This window comes from Dicentrarchus labrax, unplaced genomic scaffold (genome assembly GCF_905237075.1).
Source record: "Dicentrarchus labrax unplaced genomic scaffold, dlabrax2021, whole genome shotgun sequence".
NCBI classification, from domain to species: Eukaryota; Metazoa; Chordata; class Actinopteri; family Moronidae; genus Dicentrarchus; species Dicentrarchus labrax.
Window position 1 is genome coordinate 15,835,701 of NW_026136716.1, and position 26,578 is coordinate 15,862,278.

The following is a 26,578-nucleotide window of genomic DNA, read 5'->3' on the forward strand; positions in this document are numbered from 1 at the left end:
CACAGTTTCTGGGTTGGTAGGTCACCAAAATGCCAAAATTTGTGTATGCAAACTAAAAAAGTGCATTTTGCAAAATATGTCCCCTTTAACCTTCTTTTTTATCTCACTTGTTTGATTTAAAAAAAAAAAAAAAACTCTAGAAAGAGTTTTGGTCTGTTTTTAAACGCCAGGAAATTCCTCCTTTCATTCAGGCAAACAACAGTACGTGCGCCTGCAACACTGTATGACAGACAGAGTGGTCGTCAACACCAGGGCCCTACATGGAACTGTGAGACACACAGAGTCCTGCCATCTTCAGAAGTTTTCTGATGACTCTGCTGTGGTGGGATGTATCAGCAAGGGTGATGAGGTTGAGCACAGGGCCGAAGGCCAATGCTCCACTGACCCCTGTTTCCATCCAGGGGGTTACTGTAGACACTCTGGAGGACTACAAGTACCTGGGGGTACACATTGACAATAAGAATACTCAAGCCCTCTACAAGAAGGGCCAAAGCTGTCTCTATTTTCTGAGGAGGCTGAGGTCCTTCGACATCTGCCAGACAATGCTGAGGATGTTTTATGAGTCTGTTGTGGCCAGTGATATCCTGTTTGCTGTTGTCTTTTGGAGCAGCATGCTGAGGGTAGCGAACGCTTACAGACTCAACGAACTGATCTGCAAGGACAGTGACATTTTGGGGGTGGAGCTGGACTCTTTGACAGCAGTGTGAGAGAGGAGGATGTTGTCCAAGCTACATGTCATCTTCGACAATGTCTCCCACCCACTCCACAAGGAGCTGGTCAAACACAGGAGTACTTTCAGTGTAAGACTCATTCCACCGAGCGGTGCCACAGGAAGTAATTCCGGCCTTTAAACTCTTCAGCTTCTCCTTCAGAGTGTCAGACACTAAATAAACTGGTGCTTGAAATGTTTTCTGGTTAATGTGCAATACTCTAGCTTATTCTGTCACTAATACAGTCTTTTAAGGATGTCAACATATCAGTACTTATTATTAGCTCCAACGAACAAATTTCCCCCCAAAGATCAATATAGTATTTCTGATTCTGATCTGGCAGAGATGACCACCACTGTGATGACTGTCTGATGGAGAGGAGCAAGCACACTAAACACAGAGTAGTGAGAGAGATTTAGGCTATAAGTTTGATGAGGAGGGAAAAACCAGAGTGGCACCTCCTCCAGCACAGCTAGGAAGCAAGAAATCACCTATAAGAACATCTGACAAAGTCTGTGACATGAAAAGTATTCAGAGCTGACCTGATCACAGTCCAAGATAGTGATTATGATCCACTTTACTGAAAGACGGTGCTAGAGCAATCAGCTGTTGCACCACATTCGATATTAATCTGTTTATTTTGCTGTCCAATAGACATACTATAGGGCAGGGCTATTCAATTAATTTCGAATTGGGGCCAGTTCATGAAACTGAGGCAAAATAAGGGGCCGGAGAATATGAATAATTATGGTAACAAATTACAAAGAAATTACAACAACATACTGAAGGAGTCAATATATTCTATTTTGTAAATGCAGAACAACATTTGCACATTGTGATGCACTAAGACACATAGGCCCAAGGCATTGTTACATTCAAATGGCAATACAATGTTGAAAAATCAGAGACACAGACAATTAGAGAAATGCAATTAACTAACAGAAAACATCCACTTAATTGCACATAACTGTACCAACTTTACAGCTCGTTATCCTCAGTTGACAATGAAGAGATACATTTCAGTGTTACAAGTAAAGAGGGAAATAATTCTCAGAAACACCAAACTATCCCCCTTCTCCACTGGCTAAAAACAGAAATGCAGCTAAATGGTAACTGAATACAACTCACACTTTTAGACTGCCACATAAATCCACACATGGAATACTACTGTACTCATTTTTGTCCATTTTGAACTAAATCAGACACCTTAACAATCAGTCTAGGTCAGCCATATGACAGATATTTAAGATTGCGCTCATTTGAGTGACAGGCAACATAAAATGTATCTCCACCAACAAAAATAAAACCAAAGTGCATAGTATGGTACAGAATAGAATTAAAACAACATAACAGTGCATGGTATTTTATCAAGGCAATGTATTTAAAATGGCATCACTCAGTTTAAGTGAACCATATCAGTTGTTTAGAATTTCATTCATTTCACTAACAAACAACTTCAATTCCAAGTGCACCAACAAAAATAAAATCAAAGTGCATAGTATGATACAGAATAGAATTATAACAATCTTTTATCTCTGCCCTGCAACTCCATGCTGAGTTGCTTCAAATGATGGAAAACGTCGCTCAAAAAGCAAACAGCAGCATTAAACTCATCATTTTCCATCAGAGACAGAAACTTGCCAGCTTTTTTCAATTTTGAAGACCGGAGAAACACCAGAATCTCCTCTCTTAGTTCACAAACATGTTTCAAAGCCATCTAATGTCATTGTGAATGAGCAAATCTTTATATTCAGCAGACATGTCAGTCAACAGCTTGCGAAAAGAGCGGTGCTGTAAACTGGAGGTACAACGGATGAAGTTTATAATTGCCATGACAGAGTCCATGGTCTCTTTTAACTCACCACTGAGCTTGGCACACAGGCTTTGGTGGATGAGGCAATGCAGAGATCTCATCTGCGGAACCGCAGCTGGCATCCTCCCGGCGAGCCCCTGATTCCTGCCCGCCATCGAGGGCGCACCATCCGTCACCAACATGTTGACGTGCGCCAAATCCAAGTTGTTCTCCTCAAAGAATGAAGCAATTTTAGTGAAGAGAATCTCACCGGTAGTGTGCCCCTCCATGGGAATTAGTCAAAGCAGATCCTCACGAAAACATTCCCCATCAAAAATTCGCACATAGGAGGCACAGCTGTGCAACATCACTGTTATCAGTCGACTCAACCACGGCCAAAGACATCACCTCAGCATTCCTCAGCTTGTCCAAAAGCATCTCGAAAATGTCCGATGCAAGGGACTCGACTCTCCTCATATTTGACGTGTCAGAAATTGTAATTTGCTGGATCGAATCAATAATGTTTTTTCGGGTTTTCTCATCTGTTACCACCCCCCAATGGATGCCAGCATACCGTCCTTGACTGTCTCTGAGACTGTAAATGGCTTTTTCTTTTTGCCCAATATCCATGCCACTCGTAATGATGCCGCAGTTGCTCTCTCTTGATCCGTACAGGCCCGAAACAAAATGCGACGTCTTTGCTCATAACAACATGTAAGCCCTGTTATCTTCTGCCTCCGAGCAGCAGAGCCCGGTGGGAAAGTAGCATCAAAGTTAGCATGCGTTGTCTAGAAATGCCTTCTCAAATTACACTATTTGCACACGGCGAGGCACTCGTTGCAGATTACGCACACAGGATTTGCATCAACGGCAATAAACGCGTATTTCTCTGTCCATTCATTGTTGAACTGCCTGTTCTCTGAGTCAACTTTTCTTTTTTTTTAAGGTAGAGAGAGACATTTTTTCTTGTTAGCCAAACTTCGTGCTTGGCTTGAAAGAAAGTCAGAGTGGTCAGAGCACGGCACTAGAGGGCGATTTTGATTGGTCATGTGTGGTCCTCCAAAATATATGTCCGGCCGAAACAGGTAGATATTCTACCTGTTTTGCCACCATGGCTTAAAGAGGTGCATACCGCCTCCTACTGCACGAAAGAATGTACAATTAACCATAGTCACGCGCTGTATGAGACTACCCATATGTAGTAACTACACTTCACTCCAAGGGCCGGTACAAAATCCCTCAGGGGCCTGACCCGTCCCTGGGGCTGCCAACTGAATAGCCCGACTATACGGCATAATGTCTACACTAAATATTTTCTTTATTTGATATATTTAGTCAAACTAATTACATTACACTAAAACTGAGTCTGTTACTACTGAACGCAAAGGTAACAATGAAGCATAGCAATCTTCATTTTCACTACATCAGAGCATATTCTTTACAGCAAGACAGCAGGGTGTCCAGTACATTCCAATATATTTATACTTCACACTGCAGCCCCTACGCACATTTAAGAAGTACAAAAAAAACCCACAGTCAAATGACAGTCCACTTTGGCCACTTTTTATAGCACAGATGGACAGCTACACAATGGGCTATGCTGAGAGTGGTTTGAGAAGTTACTATGGATGTTTGAATGCTTCAAGCCTGGACTCTCTTCAGCAAAGCTGACTACAACCATTTTTACAGCTACTGTAGCTACTTGGAGTGACTGTCTAAAGAGTCAGATTTTGTTAGAAATTCTTAAAAGAATAGTTTTCCATTTTGGAAATTACACCTATTTGCTCTCTTGTCTAGAGTTAAATGAGAGTTAATATCAACAGTTAAATGATAGTTCAACGTCAATAGTTAAATGACAAGATCAGTGCCACCCTCATGTCAGTTCACATGCAACAGAAATCAGAGATTAGATTCCCTATTCAAGCAGCTGTAGCAGACCCATTTATTTCAATAAAGATTTTATTTGTATAGCGCCAATTCATAATAGAAGTTATCTCAGGACACTTTTCAAATAGAGCAGGTCTAGACCAAACTCCTTATAACATTATTTACAGAGATCCAACAGTACCACCATGAGCAAACACTCTGCGACAGGGGCAAGGAAACCTAGGACAGACCCTTTGGCTCTAGGTGGGTGGTTGTCTGCCTCGACCATTAGCTGACTCTGCCAAACTGGGAGCTTCCTGTGAACAGCCGGCCAGACCGGAACTGAGTGCAGCATCTGATGCAGAGTGGAAGACAGTTTGACGACAGTGAATAAAGTACAAAGGTGGTTTTGTCGTCGGTTTTGGCACCTTGGACCCTGGGGCAACATTACTGTTGTAAACACTTAGCTTCTTTTAGCAACAAGTACATTAAGAAACTCACCTATGTATTGATGTCATCAAACTGGCCCTCTGTCTGTCTCAGAGGCTTTATTTACTGGGAGGCTGCCGAGCCCCGTTCTGTGGCACGTTAACGGCAGCTACAGAGCCTGGACCTTCACCAGTTTGCATTCAGAACAACAGATCCTCTGACCTCCACTCAGTCTTCAAATACTTTGAGAACAGAATGCTGTTTCAGCTCAGCCTTTAACACAATCTCCAAGATGAAACTGGACTTACCACACTCTGCTACTGGATCACAAACAGATTCCAGAAGGCAAAAAACCCCACCATTTTAGTGCTCAACACTGGAGCCGCTCAGGGGTGTGTACTCCGCCCCGCCTGACATTTGATTGGTCAACGTAAGTGCCACCCCATTATCCTTACCGCTGCCACTCTGCACAGTCTTTCAGAGGCTGTAGTGGGCTCTGTTTTAAAGTTAGAGTGAAGCTATTCGTTTCATTTTAAACTAGATGCCCTAGTTCAAAATTGGTACCAACCAACAATACCATGCAAGCATATGGGTAGGGGTGCTAAATAATGCGTCAAAGTTAGGCAACATTTTGGCTATGGAAGAACTGGCATTGTTATTTTCAAAGGGATCCCTTGACCTCTGACCTCAAGATATCTGAATGAAATAGGGCTTTATGTCTCCCTTTTGCAGACATGCCCACTTGATGCTAATCCTATGCTTTTTGGAGCAAAAACCATGCATTTTTTTGCATGTGGTATAAATGTGTTTTTTTCACCTAGTGTATTTGAATATTTTTGCATACTGGGGTCCCTAAACAGTATTGGAATTTTATAAATTAGGTATGACTGGAAAACTGAGATACCCCCGCACAAGTCAGTGCCCCACTTGTATCACCCCAGTCAAAAATATCTTGAAACGCCTGACTATGAACATCACAACTGTGTGCTGCTTATTCATATTAACATGAATAAAATTAACATTATAACTGCATAACTGTGTAAGTAAGACCTACAAAATGGCGTCTAAAGCTAAGCTTGGCAGTTCAGATCTAATAGCACAATCCCTGAATGCAGGTATGAAAATCTTTTTTAAGTTAAAAAAGGCCATGACGAAATTGTATCATATATTATCATTACTAGCTTATTAAATGCGGGTCCCAGGGTGGGACCAATTAAGAACCACATATCTAAAGCATATTCAAAATCAAGAATTCAAAACAAATACATTGTATTAATGCAATCTTTAATGCTGGACATTTAAATGGCCCTAAATATAGTGCAGATTAGCACAGTGACAGATTCAGCCATTTCCTTTTTTTTTTTTTTACCAAAATTTGTTGACCGAAATATAACATAACAGCCCTCTCTAGTGGAAGCATAGGCTGACCCTGAGCCAGCACTACAAGCAGATGTGGACCAACACTGTGAATACTCTTCTACAATTTTCCATACGTGCACACTGTACATCCATTCTCCACACCCACTTTTTCCTCTTCACATGGACAGGGGGGACGACACACAGCGGAGGGCCACGGGTCGGATTTGAACCCTGTGCTGCTGCAGCAAGGACTCTGGCCAGCTCTACCAGGTGAGCTATCTGGACGCCCCAGAGATATGACTCTTAACAAAATATAAAATTACAAGATTCATATATAAGATCATGATAAAAAACTTAGTGGTAACATAACACTGCCCATATAGTGATTAGATAGTTTGTAGTTAGTTTAACCACAATACTTGTACAGGTATGTTTTGTTCTTTTTGTCAAAAAAGAACTAGAAACACAGAGACACGCTTGTGATACACTTGTATGTACACAAACACACATACACACACCCATTCATACAGTAGATACATACGAGACATGCTTTACAGACACTGCTGCTTGCTGAAAAACACACCATTTTCCTTCCTATGGTATATGCATATAATTATACACACCCACATCCAAAATTCTTTATCTACACACATAACCATATACATGCACACGTACACAAGCAAACATGACCTACACCACAGGGATCAGTTCTCTGCTGGAGCAAGGATGTAAATAGGATAGAATTAGGAGAGCGGGAGGAAGAGAGAATACATAAGAGGTGAAGATGCTGGAGGAGAGGAGAACAGAGGAACTGCTGATGAAGGGGAGGAGACAGGGGAGGAATCACAGAAAATAGAGAAGAGGGGAATGTTACATCAACCCCCTGATGTTTTATCTGGAACTCAGAGCTGTCAATCATTTTACAGAATGCAGCGCTTTTCCATTTTTTGGGTTACATAGAATTAACTAATTCACCCAACATGCCGTTTGTACGTGCAGTCTGTAAAACAATCTGTGGCAGCATATGCACATGATATTCAATAAAGCATATACACTGAGTGGCCAGACTAATTTAAAACACCTATACACTGTGACACAATCAATGCAACAGCTAATAAATGCAACCTCTTGAAAAACTTGCTGTTGACACTGAGGTGTCATATTTGTTGTCTTTAGCTTGAGGGGGTTGTTTTTGTGTTGTGTTATATTGGTCTGCAGTATAGGGTGTGTCTAATATTTTGCTTCTCCATACAGTACATGTAAATGAGTTGGGAAAATCGTATAAATCCATACAGTCTAATATTTATCACCCAGACAATTAAAGTAGCAGTCCAACTGAAAAATGGCCATGTTAAATCAGTAGGCATAAGTATTTTACCATTTCCCACATTTCTCTTACTCTCCCTCCTATGTTTCTCAGTATCTTTCCTTTTAGGTCTGCAAGTCTGTCACAACACACACGTGCAGGCGCGCGCACACACACACACACACACACACACACACACACACACACTATGGGATCTCTACAACAACATGTTTTTACACATGTAATTCCACATATATTTCAATCGTCAATTTATACACTTTGAACTAATGTCTTTCATATTTTTCTCTATTTTGAAGCCTTGTCGCTTTTATATTCCACAACATGAAAAGAGGAGGAAACAGATGATATGGAGAAAAGAAGATGGGATAGTAACAGAGGGAAGAAGGGCTTTATCCAGGGGTTCCGATCTCTGAAAACCTCATCCCGTTAGTCTTCTCTCAGTCACTGTTTTTGTTATGTCCTCCTTCACCACCGCTTGTCACCCTACATCCCTTTTTCTTAATTTTTTCCTCTTACACCTGAGGAAAAGGTGCTTTGGATTTTGAATTCCAAAAACAACATAACAATTCACCATTTAGATATGGTCATGAAAAAGAAATACCAATTGTGACTTATTGTGGCATTTTCAACATGATATTGATTACTGACCATGTGAATGTCAAATTATCACTTGCCTAATAATGTTTTTGTCTCATGTTGTTTCACATAGCCGATCTATATATTTATCCTATTTGTCAATATACTTATTCAGTTACTGGTGTATTAAGTTATTTTATCGTTAATTAAATAAATGTTGAATGTTCTGTTGGGTTTAACATATCATGCTTCATTTTTTCAAAAGTGCATCTTAATTTAATACGTATGTAGTGCGGGGTAAGATGTCCAGTAAAACTCACATTGACCACCTATTTAGGGGTAAATCCAATTGTCAACCATACCATTGTCAACCATACATTAATTCCAAAACATAGGCTATCACAGAACTACGTTTTTGACCAGTGCACCTGAGAGAAAGCCTAAATAATCTTATTTTGTTTCTTTTAAAAGGTTGTTGCACTCGGGGGTCATAATTTACCTACCGTATTTTATTTTATATTACCTGCATTAACTGTGTATGGTCATATTAGAATTAACAACTGTGGCGTGTCCGTTTACAAAATGATTTAAGCCTTTCACTCACCATTGAAGTTCCAGAAGGGCTGAAGCCCTCCGACTCCGTTACTGTCGTTACTCATGTTGCATGGCGGAGCAGCAACAACTGCCAACCTGAGACCTCTCTCCCGTATTTCTCCGCTTTCTCTCTTCTCCTCCTCCCTGTCTCCAAGTTTTCCTCCGGCAGTCGCACCAAAATTCGTCCGTAGTCCTTCTTTAATTCTATATGCCTTTATTTCTTTATTTTATCTTCCCCCTTATTCTTCCGCTGTTTACTCTGTGATGATGATCATTTCCTTCTCTTATGCTTCTTTCTGGTATAACATTACCAATTTCTATATTGCTGTTTTCTTCTCATGGGGCAGATTCTGTCAATCAGCCGGTTTGTCATGTGTGTCTATCATAAAAACACATACCAAATCAACATCTATCACTCATACTTAGTACTCATTAATTCTCCCGAAAATAATTATCTGACCGCTCAGCTTCAATTGCATTGTTTCTTGCACAACATGAAGCGTTCAGAGCGAGCGACAGGGAGAGCGAGTGAGCGAGAAAGAGAGAGAGAGAGACTTGTGATGTCATTTTCCTCAGCCAATCCCTAATGATTGTTTTAAAGTTGTTGCTTCTGCATGCAGGCGACTGGTTGGTTTACCCTCGCTTGGATTCAAGTTGAAACAAACGGGTATATGTACTTATACAGACATCTGATGACTAAAACCTTTTACCCAGTTAAAACCTTAAGTAAAACCACAAGGATCTGAATATAAAATAATAAAACATATTTTATATTATTAAAAAATATAAAAGGATCTGTCATAAAAACTGGATAAAATATCAATTTATACCAGAGCTTCTGTTGGACACAGACAATGAAACATGCTCAACCATCTTTTCAAATCTAGGCTTTCAGGAGGATATCTTTTTTTACAAGACCAAACCACAGGCCAAACACTTCTGCATGTACTGTAAGACCCCCCTCTCCCAGAGGAACAGTTATTCTGTCAGGACACAGCTGACGGGGGGGGACCCCTATCCAGAGTCAACCAGTGCAATGCACAGAAAATGGTGTGTGATCCTGGTTTGCACAGTTAGTACAGTTTGTTTGGACTGGTATGAAAGTTGTCAGTCAAACCCTGGTGTGGTCCAAACAACTGGACCGAGTCCACTTGAAAAGGGTGGTCTTGGTCCGCTTCCAAGAGATGTGAAAGAAAACCACAGGATAATAATGCTTATAATCCGTTTTTTCTTCAAGAACTTTTTTGACACCAAAGAACACAAATATACATATATATCTGTCATTATAAGTCAGTCAATCGCTAGAATTTGATTTCCCCAAGTGGTTCCTGATAATGCAGGAGGACAATTACCAACATTGGCCAATCACTGAGGTACCAATTAGTTGGTTTAACTTCAGGTTTAGTCCTCCTAGTTTGTTTGTAAAACATGACCATGAACCTGACCTGAACTAAAATGCAACAATATATCATTTTCCTGAACAAAGGAACTCAACTACAGGTATATACATATGTTTTCCTCATGTCCAGAACAACATGCCAATTGGGATATGTTTTTCCTCAGTAATCAACTTCAACTTGCAACCATGTCCACTGTTTACTGATTTTTGGAACCCCTAATGAAACAAATAATTACAATCACTTCTCTCTTAGCCAGACACATCTTTTTCCTGTTGAGTCTGTTGGTTGGTTGTGTGTGTGTGTGTGTGTGTGTGTGTGTGTGTGTGTGTGTGTGTGTGTGTGTGTGTGTGTAAAAATACGCAAAGTGTACTGTCTCTAATGAAGATATAATTAAAGTTGTAGACTATTCTTTTGTTAATTTCTCTTTCCATCCTGACATTCACTCCCCTTACACATATTTCCTTACTGTCATTATCAGTTGGTATGTCATCTGTTGTTCTCATCAGCTTCTCTCATCTGCCCAATAGTATTGTTAGCCTATCATCTTGCTGCTCATTTTTTAAATCTTGTTCTCTTACATTCATGCTGCTGTTATGCACCAACCCATCATCATCAACGCCCAGTCTTCACAGATTCATTGGCTTCAACATTTTATGGTAAATGGTAAATGGACCTGTACTTGTATAGCGCCTTTCTAGTCTTCCGACCACTCAAAGCGATTTTACACTACTTGCCACTTGCCCTTTCACACACACTCACTCAGTGATGGCAAAGCCGGAACGGAAACTAACTGATTCATACACATTCACACACCAATGCACGGCATCAGGAGCAATTTGGGGTTCAGTATTATGTTCAAAGAGACTTCAACATGCGTCAGGAGCCAGGGATCAAACCAACAACCTTCCCATTAGGGGACGACCTGCTCTGCCACGTCACCACAGCCGCCCACAAGCATATATTTCTGCCACCCTTTAAAATCTCCATGCTACCCTCTACCGGCCACATTCCCACTTCCTGAAACCCATTCATTGCCATTCCTCTCCACCAGAGACACTTTGAGCTTCTCTCCAATTGTTCCACCTTCTCCATGTGTGTAAATCGTTGTAATACTGGAGTAATTGTTCCTGAACCAGAAATTTGGTTAATTATTGTTAGAAACTTTATTTCTCACCCACGGTAATTGGGAATGGTAACTGATGATTACTGAAAATGTTAAATACTGACATCTTTAAAAAGTAAATCTGAGCTAAAATTACATTAGTTTTAGTAGACAATGAGAGAATTGCCATCTACTGTACTCTGATTCTTGGTAATATATATATATCTGTGTGTGCGTTGTCTTTTTTTAATGCCTTTATTCCATAGGACAGGTGAAGACAGACAGGAAAGGAGGGAGAAAGAAAATCGCAGGGCTGCCGTGGTATGGACTCTATAGGGCATGTGCTCTACAAGGTAAGCTACCGTGCACCCCAACAATGTGAAACTTACAACTACTTACAATGCCCATGTCTGCAATATTTCTGAAACCTTGCCAGTAAAAACCAATGCAACTAGACAAGACAGTATATCATCTCCATGGCAACAACTAACTTCTGGCTTATCAGGATTTTTTTTTGTTCAATATAATTTGTAGCGTCCTAAGATATAAAATAAGGACCATGATAGTGAGTTATTTGCTACAGTTCAAAGAATTTGAAGCCATCCATTGGTGCAAGGGTACATTTTAAAGCTTATGTCAAACAAATTCTCAAACAGAGTAGACTCTTGTGTACTGTTACTGTCACATCAAAGCTAAGTGTTAATTAATCAAATTAGAAGAGAAGGAGGACTAAGTGCAGAGCAATAGAAAAGATGGTGAGGTGGGAGAAGAGACTTTCACATCAGTTCATATCAATAAATACCCCCCCAAATAATCCATGTCAGACAGACTTATTTATGCCAGCAGAACTGGTCATAGGCCTAAATCGAACATAAGAATGTCCAAAGCTTATGTAAACAAAGAAAATTACTTAAAAAGGTACCCAGTTGAGTATAACCCCATTTACACCAAGCATTTTTATTTTGACAATGGAAAAACAAAAAATGTGCAACAAAGGTTGCCGATAATACCACTGGAATCACTCTATTCTGTCCTGTTCTTTCATTACCCTTAGAAACACTAGAAACACAGGAACCAGAGTCATCTTATTGTCTGCCCTCTGATGATATCCCATGCTCTCCTGTTTTTTTTTCAGCAGTCTTTTGTCTTGTTTTCTGCAGTCTTTTCCCAAACAAAACTTAATAATAATTAAAGCTGCAAGCAGCGTTGGACGGGACCTCGCACTACACGCAACTCGGGGCGTGCTGCGGCCGCGTCACGTGCCGTCGTAACACGTGCAGACCACGACATGAAAATCTCACGTAAATCAGCTCAAAATCGCCACGCAGTACTTACTTCCTGTTGCCACTAGGTGGCGCTATCACTATGTGTTCAGGGCGGGACTCTTATCAGACATGTGAAGTGTGGAGCCGATTGGACAATGTACACTCAAGTTATAGCGAATTTGTGTTTTGTGGCGGTACATCAAAAGTTCCCGCCACGCCACAGACACGCCCCCTCACCACATTCAACACATATCATCAACAATTTGTTTTGCATTTCATAAGTAAATTTCAGCTGGATCTGATCATCCTGCTAGGAGTAGAACATGGAAGTATAAAAGTGGCGCTCTTACTATTACTGAATATTATCACATAGACGTGTTCAGGGTGGGACTCTTATCAAACATGTGAAGTTTCATTGAGATCGGATCAGGTACTCAGAAGTTATGACGAATCCCTCTTTCATGACGAAGGTTTGAAATTGGATGCCACGGGACGCCACGGGCACAATTTTCCACGAAAAAAACTGACTACACTGACCAATTTTGAAGTAGATCCAATAAAACCTGTAGGAGGAGTTAGTTAAAATAGAAGCCCTGAAATGCCAAAAATGACATCACAGTGTGACATTCGTTCAAAATGGCCAACTTTGACGGCACGCCAGGGACACACCCTTCAACGTACAGTCACAAATCGCACAACTTGTAATCAGCAACATTATTCAAGAGTACTGTCAAGTTTTGAAGCAGATCTGATAAATTCCCTAGGAGTTTGTTTGTTCAAATACAAGACCACAGACTTCAAAATGGCCAACTTTGACGGCACGCCACGGACACTCCCTTCAACGTACAGTTACAACTTAATCAGCGTTCATTCAGCACCATGTTTTGACTGTACTGACCAATTTTGAAGCAGATCTGATAAAGTCCCTAGGAGGAGTTTGTTCAAATACAAGCCCAAAAAGTCAAAATGACCACAAAATGAGGAAAATTAAAAATTGAAATTGCAGACTTCCTGTGGGTTTTGGGGCATGGGTCCAAGAGGCTTTTCTGCTTCTTTTATCATGATACACATGCGTAGCAATTTTCGTACATGTGGGCCTTACGTGTCTTGGGGGCTGATTCTGGGGGGCGTGGCTTAGACGTTTGGCATATTGTCATATGGGTATTTTTGCTACGTTTGAATTTTGTGCAAATTTTCATGCCATTTTGAGCATGTTGCGGGGGCCAAATATGCGGTCAGAGTCCCAGAGGTATAATAATAATTCCTAGAGGAACAATAGGGTCCTTGCACTCGGTCCCTAATTAAAGTGCTCGGTCCCTAATTAAAACTGCAAGCAGTGATGATCAGGCCCTTGCACTTCGTGCGAGTCGGGGTGTGCTGCGGCCGTGACAAGTGCCAGCGTTACACGTGTGGACCCCAACATGAAAATTTCACGTAAAGAAGCCCTGAAATTGCCGGAAATGGTGTCACAGTTTGACCACGGGATGCTGGGGCTGATTTTTTGAGGGTTTTTTCCACAACAATGCCTATATCTGTCACAGTCTGACTTCCTCCTCACCTGGTCACCTCAGCCATCTCAGGACTTTTCCACTTGCCATTCAGCCATGCCTCCTCATCAGCCACTCTGCTCACCTGTGCACCCAGCTGCTCCAGTCAAGCCAGTTCATATACTGCTCCTCACCATTCACTTGTTGCCAGATTGTTTTTTGTATTCATGCAAGACCTTCCAGCTTTGTTCAGACGGATCTCCCGGTTTCAACCCTGCCTGCTTCTGACCATCCTGCCTTGTCTCTGCCCCGGATATCACCTCAGCCTTCTGTCCCCGACCACAAGCTTGGGTTCTCTGCTCTACCCTGAGCCACCTTGTGAGTACAGAAAGCCCTCATCTGAACAATACACACCCTTTCTCACAAATTGTTCGATTCTCTTCACCCTGCAGCCCTACACCTTTGCCCATGAGGAAGCTAAGGTAGCCTTCAGCATCTGCCACCTGACTGGCACAGCTCGCCTATGGGGAACGGCTGAATGGGAGCGACAAACTCAAGCTTGCTCCTCCTTTCATGCCTTTGCCGCAGAGCTTCGCAAAGTCTTCGGGGAGGTTTCGATGGGTCCGGATGCTATGATCATTATGACATTCAAATTATGTTTATTGTTCTGTGGGGAGGTTTGAGGAGAAGTTAATGATAGGCACCCTAATTTCTGCATTAGGGAAGGCCGAGTGCGCCCTCTTCAGCAGTGTACAGAGTTGTTTTATAGATGTGTTAATTGGGTCCCGGTCCATATTGTTCATGCCCACCAAGAGGATCAGCTCCTTTGTATTTTCATGGATGGGTGTTTTTTCCATAGTTCTCAAAGTGGTATAGTGAGGCCCCCGGGTAGCTGTCAGCCTGGATGTCGGGATGATTGAATTTTGGAATTTTGTTGACGTTAGAATCCCCCAGTATTAAAACTGGTTTAAATTCAGTCCTGCAGCTTACGGCTGTTTCTGGCCAGCTTAGTGCGTTTCTTTAATGTAAATTTGATGCTCAAGTCTCTGTAAAAGAATATCATGGTCAATGGTGTCAAATGCAGCACTAAGATCTAAATAATACAAGTACAGAGTCCATTGTCGGAAAGCAATCAAAAGGTCATTAACTTTAACCAGAGCAGTCTCTGGGCTGTGATGAACTCTAAATCCTGACCATGAAAATCCTCAAATAAGCTATTGCTATGTAGAAAGGGGTCAAGAGTGGGCTTTTTAAGAAAGGGTTTAATTACAGCTACTTTAAAGGACTGTTACATATCCTGACAATAAAGAAACATTGATCATATCTAGTAAAGAAGTGTCACTACTTTATACAGCCTAGTTGGGATAAGATCTAACAGGCAGGTTGATGGCTTCGATGAAGACATTTTTGAAGTTAACTGATGAAGATCGATGGCAGAAAAACAGTCTAAATATCTGATTTTACATTAGTCAAAGTTCCTGAACTTGGAGAGCCAGTGATACCTGTTGTCATTTAGTGATTAATTTTGTCTCTAACAGTAATCTTATTATAAAAGAAGCTCATGAAATCGTTGCTACTTAAGGTTATGGGGATATGCGGCTCAATAGAGCTGTGACTCTCTCAGCCTGGCTACAGTGCTGAAGAGGAACCTGGGGTGGCTCTCGCTTTCCTCTATTAGAAACTAGGGCTCGTCAGCAAGTGGAACGCGATGCCTTCATGCTGGATCGGGGTGACTACATCAAGGATGAGTTGGTGTCTCACGACCTTCCTCCTTCATTGGATGGACTCATCAACCTCACGACACGACTAGACCGACGCATCCAGGCGAGACATCGGGAGAGGCGATGGTGGCGGGCTTATCAACGTCCAGCTTCCTTCCCGAAACTGGATTTCCCTTGACAAGTCTGCAGTCAGGACAACCGGAACTCATGCAGGTGGACTGCACCAGCCTCATGCCAGAGGAACGGGAACATCGCCAACAGGGGAAGCACTGCCCCTACTGCGGCCAGGCAGGCCATTTTGTCTCCTGGTGCCCGGCCAAGGTCGGACTCACCAGTAGGGGGTGCTGCCCGAGGGTTCCCACACTCTCGCCACATTCATAGACTCTGGTTCAGATGTCAGTCTGATGACAACTTGGCTCGACAACTCTGTATCGAGCAGGTCCCTCCTGCCACCAAGTGTGCCTCAAACAGGTGTCCATCCCCAGCTGACCATCTGCTCCAGTCCAGCCCCCTATATGACAGGGGTTCCAGCCGAGTACCATGACTTCAGGGAGGTCTTCAGTAAGGCCAAGGCCACCTCTCTACCTTCGCATCGCCCCTACGACTGTGCCATAGACCTGCAACCCAGCTCGACTCCCAGGGGCCACTTGTACTCCCTGTCTGCCCATGAGAGAGAAGCCGTGGACACTTGCATCGATGACTCCCTGACCTACAATAGGTCCTTGCACTGGTCAGTGCATAGGCCCTAATTATGTATTATTCATATAGCACAGTCTATGCATAAGATGCATCACAAAGTACATAACAAAAGCAAATCATGATGTTTATAATAAAACAATAAAAACAAGGCTAATAGGTAGGCTAATAAACCACATTGTGTGTGCATAGAGGATAGTTTGATATATATGAAGACCTTAAGTTCTCAGTTTTCCTGGCCAGGACTCAAATGAGTAAATATCCTCAATATTTTGTCTTCAGGAGTATTTACCCTTTGTTACAATCTTGTACAATATTACTTATTACGATTTTGAAGACTTAGAAATATATTAATATTTATTTTCTACCCATTGTGCTTTATTAGTAAAATTAATTACATTTTCAAAAAATTACATGTTGACTTGTGTTGTAAGCAGGAGGGAGTAATGTGTGTTCGAGCCAACAAACCTTACATAAGCAATTCTATGCTCTGCTCACCTCACCCCTGACACACACAAACATACACTGCATGTGTCATTATGGATTGTTGAAGTGGGCTGATTTTGGCTCAGCCATTATCTTCTTACACAACACACTACAGTGGAGAGTCTCTCTCTCTCTCTGTGTGTGTGTGTGTGTGTGTGTGTGTGTGTGTGTGTGTGTGTGTGTGTTACTCATGTGCTTATGTGCCATTTCAAGTCATTTCTAAAATTGCACACTAATAAAGCGGTGTGCTCCATCTATCAGCCCTCTGCCCCCTCTTTGTCAGCATGGCTGGTGAGCTTTATTGTGAAGTGTGTAAGTCTGAAACGCAGAACTGATGCAATTACTATCACTTTGAAACCTAGGAAACAGTGAAAAAAACCTTTCTAAACCTGGTGGCAGGACTCTCTCTGCTCTTATTTTCTTTATACAAACATACACAGCAGTCACATTAGTCATACATTATGTGAATGTACAATAAATCTGTACAATAAATCTGAAAATTATCAGGATGATACTTTATCACGCAATTGTTTTGCAGAGTGAAGCCTTTCCAGTTTTGTTATATGTAGTGCAGTCCAACCACCAGATGATGGTGTAACAATCTTAGGCAATGAATGTAATGACTTTTATGTCCGAAATATGTAATAGAATACACTGTTATACTATATAGACCAGGGGTCACGGGCGCCAGGTAGCCCCCAAGGGCCACATCAGTAGCCCTCAGGCCTGTTCTAAAAATGAAAATTGAATATTGATATTATCGGTTTCCCACCTTGTTAAGTCATTGTTGATAATTATTGTGTGAGAGAGAGATGTTTAAAAAAAAATTACTTTTTTACTGTCCTCTCCAAAACTTGCCAACTTTCTTCTTCTTCGTGTCTTTCGGGTCTGGTCCCACAGGGCTGGTCCATCCCTCAGGTCGGGTTGGGTCCCCCTAGTGGCCTGGCGCACTTCTGTTTTGTCGAGTGAATTTGCAGAGTTTCTATCTGGCAGTTGTACTTTTTTGCGTCTGCTTCGTTTCTGTGATTGCAGCATTTTTCTGTTGCTGCATTTTTCTCTTGGAGTTCGTTCAAATAAAACACGAAAAATCACACCAAAAAAAACAAAATGGCTGACTTTGATGCCACGCCACGGACACGCTCTTTAATGTACATGCACAAATAGCACAGCTTTTAATCAGCAACGTTTTCTATCTGTACAGTCCAATTTTGAAGTAGATCCGATGAATTCCCTAGGAGGAGTTCGTTCAAATACAACGCAAAAAAATCGCTGAAAATGACAGAAAAAGTCAAAATGGCTGACTTTGATGCCACACTACGGACACACCCTTTTAATGTACATGCACAAATAGCACAACTTTTAATAAGCAATGTTTTTTGACTGTACTGACCAATTTTGAAGTAGATTAAAAAAATTCCCTAGGAGGAGTTCGTTCAAATACAAGGCAAAAAATTCACCGAAAATGAGCGAGCCTCAGGGAGCCATGGGCAAGCATCGTACCAAGTTTTGTTTTAATCACACTTGCAGATGCGAAGATATAAACTTCTTCATTTTAAAGAGCGCCACCTTGTGGCGATGGCCTGAAATTGTGCACGATGCCTAATGAAGACAGGGGGAGCTATGTACCAAGCTTGGTGTCAATCGGACATACCAATGTGGAGAAATGCTCCACTTCCTGTTTTGACTAAAAATCTACAGTTAGTGCTGATTTTATAGCGTGCTTATTTATTGAAATATCAAAATTCTTCAAATTACTTTTTTGCCAGGACGGTCCCCAGATGCTACGTGAAAATTTCCGTGTGAATCGGACAAAGCGCATAGGAGGAACACGAAAAAGTAGTTGGTTTATAGACTTTTTTTTTTTGGACAAAATTATATGTGGAAGTGGGCGTGGCCTATATGGGGAGATGCAGAACCATTCACTGAACGCTAGGATAAGGTTTTTGAATGTGCAACAAACGATGCGGGAGTTATTAGCCTAAACTTTTCATGATAGTAGCGCCACCTAGTAGCTGACCCGAGAGCGTCGCATAGAATATTAAATTTTTTACCAGGCCTGACCACTTTGCCAAATAAAATTGAGTTTTCGTAGATGTTCAGGGGGGCAAAAACGCAGTGAAAGGCACTAAAAATAATAGCTAAGAAGAATAATAAGAAACATATTACAATAGGGACCTTCAGAAGTCGTTGGCTCGGTCCCAAAATATAATTATTTTATCCCAAGCACAAGAGCTTTAAACAATACTCAGCCTATAGTGTGATCTTAAAACAACACTGAGCTGCTAAACAAAGTAAGCTTTAAATGACACTGTACTCAATTAGTGTGAGCTTTAAATGACACTGTACTCAATTACTGTGAGCTTTAAATGACACTGTACTCATAAACAGTGAGCTTTGAACAACACTGTACCTACTAAAGTTGCGTGCAAACAGTGAAGAGTATATTTGTCCATCAGGGTGGACATATGTCCTTCTCCTCAATTATCACGAGTCCCAGCAAAGTGTGCTTTCTTTCCTTTCCTGTGTTTTTGTATGGTTTCGCCATTAGTGGCAACATACAGATTAATATAAATTAAAGCTGCAAGCAGCTTTCGGCGGGACCTCGCACTCCACGCAATCGGGGTGTGTTGCAGCCACGTCATGTGCTGCCGTAACACGTGCGGACCAAAACATGACAATTTCACATAAATCACATCAAAGTTGCCACACAGCGCTTACTATCAAACGGGAAGTTTCATTGAGATTTGACATTGTACACTGAAGTTATGAGTCATATCTTTTTATAAGCATCTTCTGACCAATTAAAGCTGATCTAATCAACCTGTAAGAGGAGCAGTATAAAAATATCTCTTCCTATTGCCAATAGGTGGCACTATCACTATTACTGAATATGATCACATAGATGTGACTCTTATCATAAATAAATATATCAACCATATGTCACATTTTGTGACCACATTTGAGCTGGATCTGATCAACCTGATCGAGCCATTTTGACAGACCCACAGGCAACATCCATATGAAATATAAAATGCTGCCATGTGGGACGTGTGTGCCAAGTTTCATTAGTGTGGTGCGCCTGTTTAGTCCCCACAAAATGCGATCAAACGTTAAAGCAACAAGGTGATGCTCACTGTGTCGCTACGGCAACATGGTCCAATAAAAATTCATAAGATTCATAAGATGTCAACATTCTAAGGGTCTTCTGACCAAATTTCAGCTAGATGTGGTTAGTCTGCTGGGAGAAATACATTAAAGTGTAATAAATTCCACCACTATGTGGCGCTCTCACTATTAGTGGATATTATCACATAGATGAGTTCAGGGCGGGACTCTTAAAAGACAAGTGCAGTTTGGAGCCAAATGGACAATGTACACTCAAGTTATAGTGTTTTGTGGCGGTAGATCAAAATTTGACGCCACGCCACAGACTCACCACATTCATGAAGTTTCACATCAGATCATGTACGCAGAAGTTATGACAACTTCCTTTTTCATGGCGAGTTGTTGAAATTGGACGCCACACCACGGGCATGCCATTTGACGCACAAATTTGAATCGTCAAGCTGCTCAGTCCCCTAGGAGGAGTTTGTTAAAATGCAACGGCGAAAATTGCCAGAAATTACCACGGAATCCAAAATGGTCGACTTCCTGTTGAGTTTGAGGTATGGGTCCAAAAGGCTTTTCTGCTTCTTTTATCACAATATCACTTCCGTGGAATAATTGGACATTGTGGTCAAAGGTGCGCTCACCTTTGCTCACGCAGTAAAAGGCAGGAGGAGAGGGAAACGTGCCGATGCGCTTGTGTCTTCGCCAGCGCAGACATCGCACACTGTTACTTGGGATATTCCTCTCCAACGTGCGTTCACTGTGCAACAAAATGGACAAATTTCAGCTACTTCTGGGGAAAAACAGTGACTTTTCTTCATCCTCTGTTTTATGCTTCACGGAGACGTAGCTGGGTGGATCGATACCGGACTCTGTGCTGCAGCTGGCAGGCTTCCAACTCCTCAGAGTGGATCGTGACACGGAACTCTCCGGCAAATCGAAGGGCAGAGGTATCTGTTTTTATATCAGCAGTAGCTGGTGCAATGATGTGACAGTGATCCAACAGCAATGCTCTTCTACTATGGAATATTTAATCATAAACTGCAAACCTTTTTACTCCCCCCGTGAGTTCGTTTCATTCATTCTGGTCGGTGTTTACATTCCACCGCACCTGCAGGACGCACAGCGCATGCTTGCTGACCAGATACTGTGTGTGGAGTGGACTAACCCGGACTCCTTAGTTATTGTTCTTGGTGACTTTTACAAAGGAAACCTCAGTCACGATCTTCCTAAATACAAACAGTTTATTAAATGCCCGACCAGAGAGAAAAACACACTGGATCACTGTTACACTACAGTCAGCAGAGCTTATCACGCTGTCCCCCGTGCCAAACTGGGCCTCTCTGACCACGTCATGGTCCACCTGATTCCTTCATACAGGCAGAAATTAAAACTCTGTAAACCTGTTGTGAGGACATTAAAGCAGTGGTCCATTGAAGCTCCGGAGGATCTCCCGGCGTGTTTGGACTCTACGGACTGGGATGTTTTCAGGACTGCTACTGAAAGTCTGGATGAGTACACAGAGGCTGTGACATCATACATCAGCTTCTATGAGGACTGCTGTATACCATCACGCACCAGGGTGAGTTTTAACAACGACAAACCCTGGTTCACAGCCAAACTCAGACAGTTATGGTTGCAGAAGGAGCAAGCGTTTAGGAGTGGAGACAGGGACAAGTTTAAGGAGGGGGGTGAGAGAAGCTAAACGACACTACTCTGAGAACCTTCAACATCAGCTCTCAGCCAACGACTCTGGTTCTGTCTGGAAGGGGCTCAGACAGATAAAAAAACTACTGCCGCTTCGACAGACAAAGGAGCAGTCCTGACACCTTCCCCCGTGACACCCCTCGCCTACAGAGCCACCAGGTCTATAGATGATGCAGTTAACATGGCCCTGCACTTCACCCTCCAGCATCTGGACTCCCCATGAACCTACGCCAGGATCCTGTTTGTGGACTTCAGCTCTACGTTTGACACCATCATCCCAGCTCTGCTACAGGACAAGCTCTCCCAGCTTACTGTGCCTGACTCCACCTGCAGGTGGATCACAGACTTCCTGGCTGACAGGAAACAGCACGTGAAGCTGGGGGAAAATGTCTCTGACTCCCAGACCATCAGCACTGGTTCCTCCCAAGGCTGCGTTCTTTCTCTGCTACTCTTCTCCCTGTACACCAACAGCTGCACCTCCAGTCACCAGTCCATCAGGCTACTGAAGTTCGCGGATGACACCTCCCTCATTGGGCTCATCTCTGGTGGAGATAAGTCGGCCTACAGATGGGAGATTGACCATCTGGTGACCTGGTGCAGCCAGAACAACCTGGAGCTAAATGCTCTAAAAACAGTGGAGATGGTTGTGGACTTTAGAAACAACCCAGCCCAACCCGCCCCCATCATCCTGTGTGACTCCCCAGTTGACTCTGTGGAGTCCTTCCACTTCCTGGGTACCATCATCACCCAGGACCTCAAGTTGCAGCCCAGCAGAGGATGTACTTCCTGCGGCAGCTGGGGAAGTTCAACCTGCCAAAGACGTTGATGGTGCACTTCTACACCGCCATCATCGAGTCCATCCTCACCTCATCCATCACCATCTGGTATGATGCTGCCACTGACAAGGACAAGGGCAGACTGCAGCGCATCATTCATTCCGCTGAGAAGGTGATCGGCTGCAACCTGCCATCCCTCCAGGACCTGTACGTCTCTAGGACCCTGAGGCGTGCAGGCAAGATTGTGGCTGACCCCTCCCACCCCGGCCACAAACTCTTTGACCCTCTCCCCTTTGCAGGAGGCTACAGTCCATCAGGACCAAAACCTCTCGCCACAAAAACAGTTTCTTCCCGTCTGCAGCTGGCCTTATCAACAAGGCCGGGACCCCCAACTGTCACTGACTCTTATACCCACCCTGTATATATGCATAACATTGGTGCACTCCCGTCTTCTATACAGTTTTCCTATCTTTTCTTATCTTTCTTATCTTTATCTATATTTTTTAAAAAGTACTTTATTCTTGTGTGATTTTTGTGTGACTTGTATAATTTTGTGTGATTTTATATATTTATCTTTTTATTTTTTTGTGTGATTGTATATTTTAAGCACCATTGCACCAAGACAAATTCCTCGTATGTGTAAAAACCTACCTGGCAATAAATCTCATTCTGATTCTGATTCTGATACACGTGTACCGGTTTTCGTACATCAGCCTTACGTGTCTTGGGGGCTGATTCTGAGGGGGCGGGGCTCCGCCATTTGGAGGTGCCTGTACACGAGGACCATTGCATACGTCAAATTCTCGAACGATTTAATTTTGTGCACATTTTCCTGCTTTTTCAAGCATGTTGCAACCACCAAATATGCAGTCGAAGACGGAGTAAATAATAATAATTCCTAGAGATACAATAGGGCCATACATACATACCATTTTAAGCAGTAGCTTACTTAAGACCATGATATGTTGTGATTACATCACAGCTAAGAAGGTTCTTGGCCCTCCGCTTTGCGTCAGCAGTTTTAAAATGAAAGCAATCTCTGTTCAGACAAGCATTTTTGTACAGTTTCTGAAACAATCTCTGTCCATACAACACACCTGAAAATGCTTATCCCTTGACCATGCACTGGGCATGTGCATGCGGTTCACAAAATTCACACAGATAATGCGATAATGCTATTTTCATTTAAACATTGTCTGTCCATACAAATAAATACTTGCTGGGATACTCCAAATGCATCAGCAGTTTTCCAGTGGTGTCTTCCTGTGTCCCTAACCCTAACCCAGGTATCGTTAATGTGCATCTGCGTGCACTTTCATTTTTGTTGTTGCTTCTTCCACTGCACAACAGCTGGAAGCACATACAACAGTCAGCAATGGCTGTAACGTTAATTTGTTATCCATGTTGAGTTAACCACTGGTTTTCAAGGCATGAGTCGCAAACACTTTGTTTTCTTTCGGAAAAGGGTTACGGGACAGGGGTGTGACGAATCAGGGAATGCCATATCATGACAGATTGGGGTGTGATACACACACACACACACGGAACAGTGAGCATGGGAACAGGAGGGAGGGACACGTGAGAGAACTTGGCGCTACATAGACAGAGACTACACACTAGAAAGATGAGGAAAATGAGTGACAGGAAACGTAGTAAAGTTTGGACACATTTTAATGTGATAGACAGTTCAAAGACAGAGTGTAGACTGTGCAAAGTTAAGATTTCATATCGATGAAGCTTTTTGTCTAATTGAGATGGGCCTTTGTTTTTGTATTTTATAATTTATTTTTGTAGCTTACATTTTCTGTCAAAATGTAAGTCTGACATGAGACCAAATCACAATAAGACTGAGAACCACTTTTGGATAGCGACCAACTAGTTGAGAAAGCAGGGACTAAACGATTTTTTTATACAGAGAAAAGGGTTAAAGTTTTTTTTGTTATACCCCAAACTTCCATCCATTTGAAGATAAATTAAAGCAGTTGGACTGGAATGACGTTGTGCATGTTAATTAATGTTATATATTATATATTATGATGATCAAATGACTTTATGATGATCAAAGAGACTAAAAATTAATTTTGTACACTCGGATAAAAAATATAATTTGCCAAGGTTAAATAAGCATCTTTGGAGGTTTATGTAACCGAAAGATTGAACATTGAAGGCAACTCTTAAATTTAAAAAAATAACCACATGATAGGAGAAAATTCATTGCAAATTAAAGAAGTAAATTATCTGAGATGGACCAAAGCTGATTATTTAACTTATATTAAAAATAAAAATATAATAAATAACTCATTAATGAGTGCATGGGAAATTGTAAATGAATTAAGAAAAATATTAATACAATTACGAAGAAGGAGGCAAATTAGTTCAAATTGTGGACTATAAAGGAACATTCAAAAGTGAATTCATTCATTCTTTGTGGATTCAGTACAGTAATAAACAGAAAATAATTAATTTCCTGTTTTTCAAAATTGGAAATGTCTCAGAATATGCAGTAATGAAAACACCCGATTCCTTACGTCTAAGATTTATTTTTGAATTAGAAGTCGATAATATTTAAGCCTTTATCTCATCTTATATATCTCAATAACAAACTCCTATTTTCCTTCTTCCTGTAAAGCTGCAGTAGTGACCCATGTCTTCAAATCAAGTGAAATAACTATCTGATAAATTACAGACACATTAATAGCTTCCAACAATGTAGAAAAGGTAGTCTGTGATTAGCTAGTCTTTATATTAATCATGACATTTTAATATAGGTGAACTATAAACAAATCCTTAAAGTAGGATGAAAATATTTAGTAATTTTCTTTTTTCTGGAACTGATTTAGAGATTATTGGTTGGTTTCTGTATTTAGCTTTACAGCTGCAGGGTTTGCAAAAGACTTGTGTGGACTTCTGGTCAATGCATCTCATATTATTATAGTTCATTTAAACTAGATACTTTGTCATGTGGATTGGTAAGCTCATTAAACTTTGACTGTAACTTTGTAACATAGTGTCACTGTGGTTTGGAGTTGAGTTTCCCCTGTTACTAACCAAACTAATCTAACTACATAGTATTCTCACCTTGTCCTGTCCTCTTTCCTTCTCGTGCTATTGGAGCTGCATTATATATACACACCAATCAGCCATAACATTATGACCACTGACAGCTGAACACTGACTATCTTGTTATCATGGGACCCATTAGTGGGTGGGATATATTAGGCAGCAAGTGAAGATTCTGTCCTCAAGTTGATGTGTTAGAATGAGGAAAAATTGTCATAATGATCTATGTATATTTATATATATATTTCTGTGTTGAGCTCATACACCTCTAAGCTGGCACAACCCAGAACAGTTAAATGAGTTGTAAGAGGCTGAGAGGGTCTTCACTCAGAGTAAGACACAGAGTCTGCTGTTGAAATCGTTTGCAGGTATGTTGTGGCTGTTTTTGTTGATCTCATAGGGCTGGGTGATGTCCCAGGCAAAGGGAGCTATCATGTCTAAGCCGTTGGGGTCTGGGGAAATGACTCCATCTGAGGATGTGTCTCTCCACTCAGTCTCAGTTCTCACATCAGGCTCTTTGTCAGGCTCTAAATGAAAGGGACATTTTTTAAGTTTTCGGATTTAATAAACCATTGTACTCATACAAACAACTCAAAAGTCTAATTAAGGACAAACATACACAGCAAAATAGATATTGCTTCAGAAAGTATTTCATTCACTTTTTAAGTTTTGCAGCTAAACAGTATGCTGAAGTGATCCTCATAATGGTGCAATGCCATGATGAGAATGATTAAGAAATATAGTGATATATGCTAGAAAGATAATCGTAGGAAAATTTACTACTAAACCAAGTAATAAAGAAGTAACATTCACATTTATCAAACGGTCCAGAGTGGACACTGAGCTACATCACATGAACAAGGTACATATTTCATGTAAACAAAAATATTTCATATGAAGGCTCCCTTATTTTATTGGTGCTTTGCACAATAATGTGTGAATTTCCTGCAGCACTTCTGAGCGGGTATTAAAGATTTAATAAATAACATGCAGGCTTCTTAGACTTTTATTGCTCACATATAAGATTGAAACTATGAAATCAGTGAGGTATTGCAGCGCTTCGGTTCCGATCTTGAAGGGCTGCTTGCTATAAGTTTTGCAAACCAGCAGATGTCAC

General features: G+C 41.5%; 2 protein-coding genes across 3 annotated transcripts in view; both read right to left on the minus strand.

The window, feature by feature from the left end:
• The window catches only part of chrm4a (cholinergic receptor, muscarinic 4a), a 42,506-nt gene extending 33,342 nt beyond the window's left edge, over positions 1-9,164 (minus strand). For both annotated transcript variants that reach the window (XM_051427285.1, XM_051427284.1), the window contains exon 1: positions 8,664-9,164. In XM_051427285.1, the coding sequence (XP_051283245.1) occupies positions 8,664-8,718 (55 nt within the window). In that variant the 5' untranslated portion in view covers positions 8,719-9,164. The remainder of the gene's footprint in view (positions 1-8,663) is intronic.
• A 14,890-nt stretch (positions 9,165-24,054) lies between these two features.
• The window catches only part of LOC127378833 (guanylate cyclase soluble subunit beta-2-like), a 39,847-nt gene continuing 37,323 nt past the window's right edge, over positions 24,055-26,578 (minus strand). Inside the window, exon 17 of the mRNA XM_051428112.1 lies at positions 24,055-25,988. Coding sequence (XP_051284072.1) covers positions 25,789-25,988 — 200 coding nt within the window. The 3' untranslated portion in view covers positions 24,055-25,788. The remainder of the gene's footprint in view (positions 25,989-26,578) is intronic.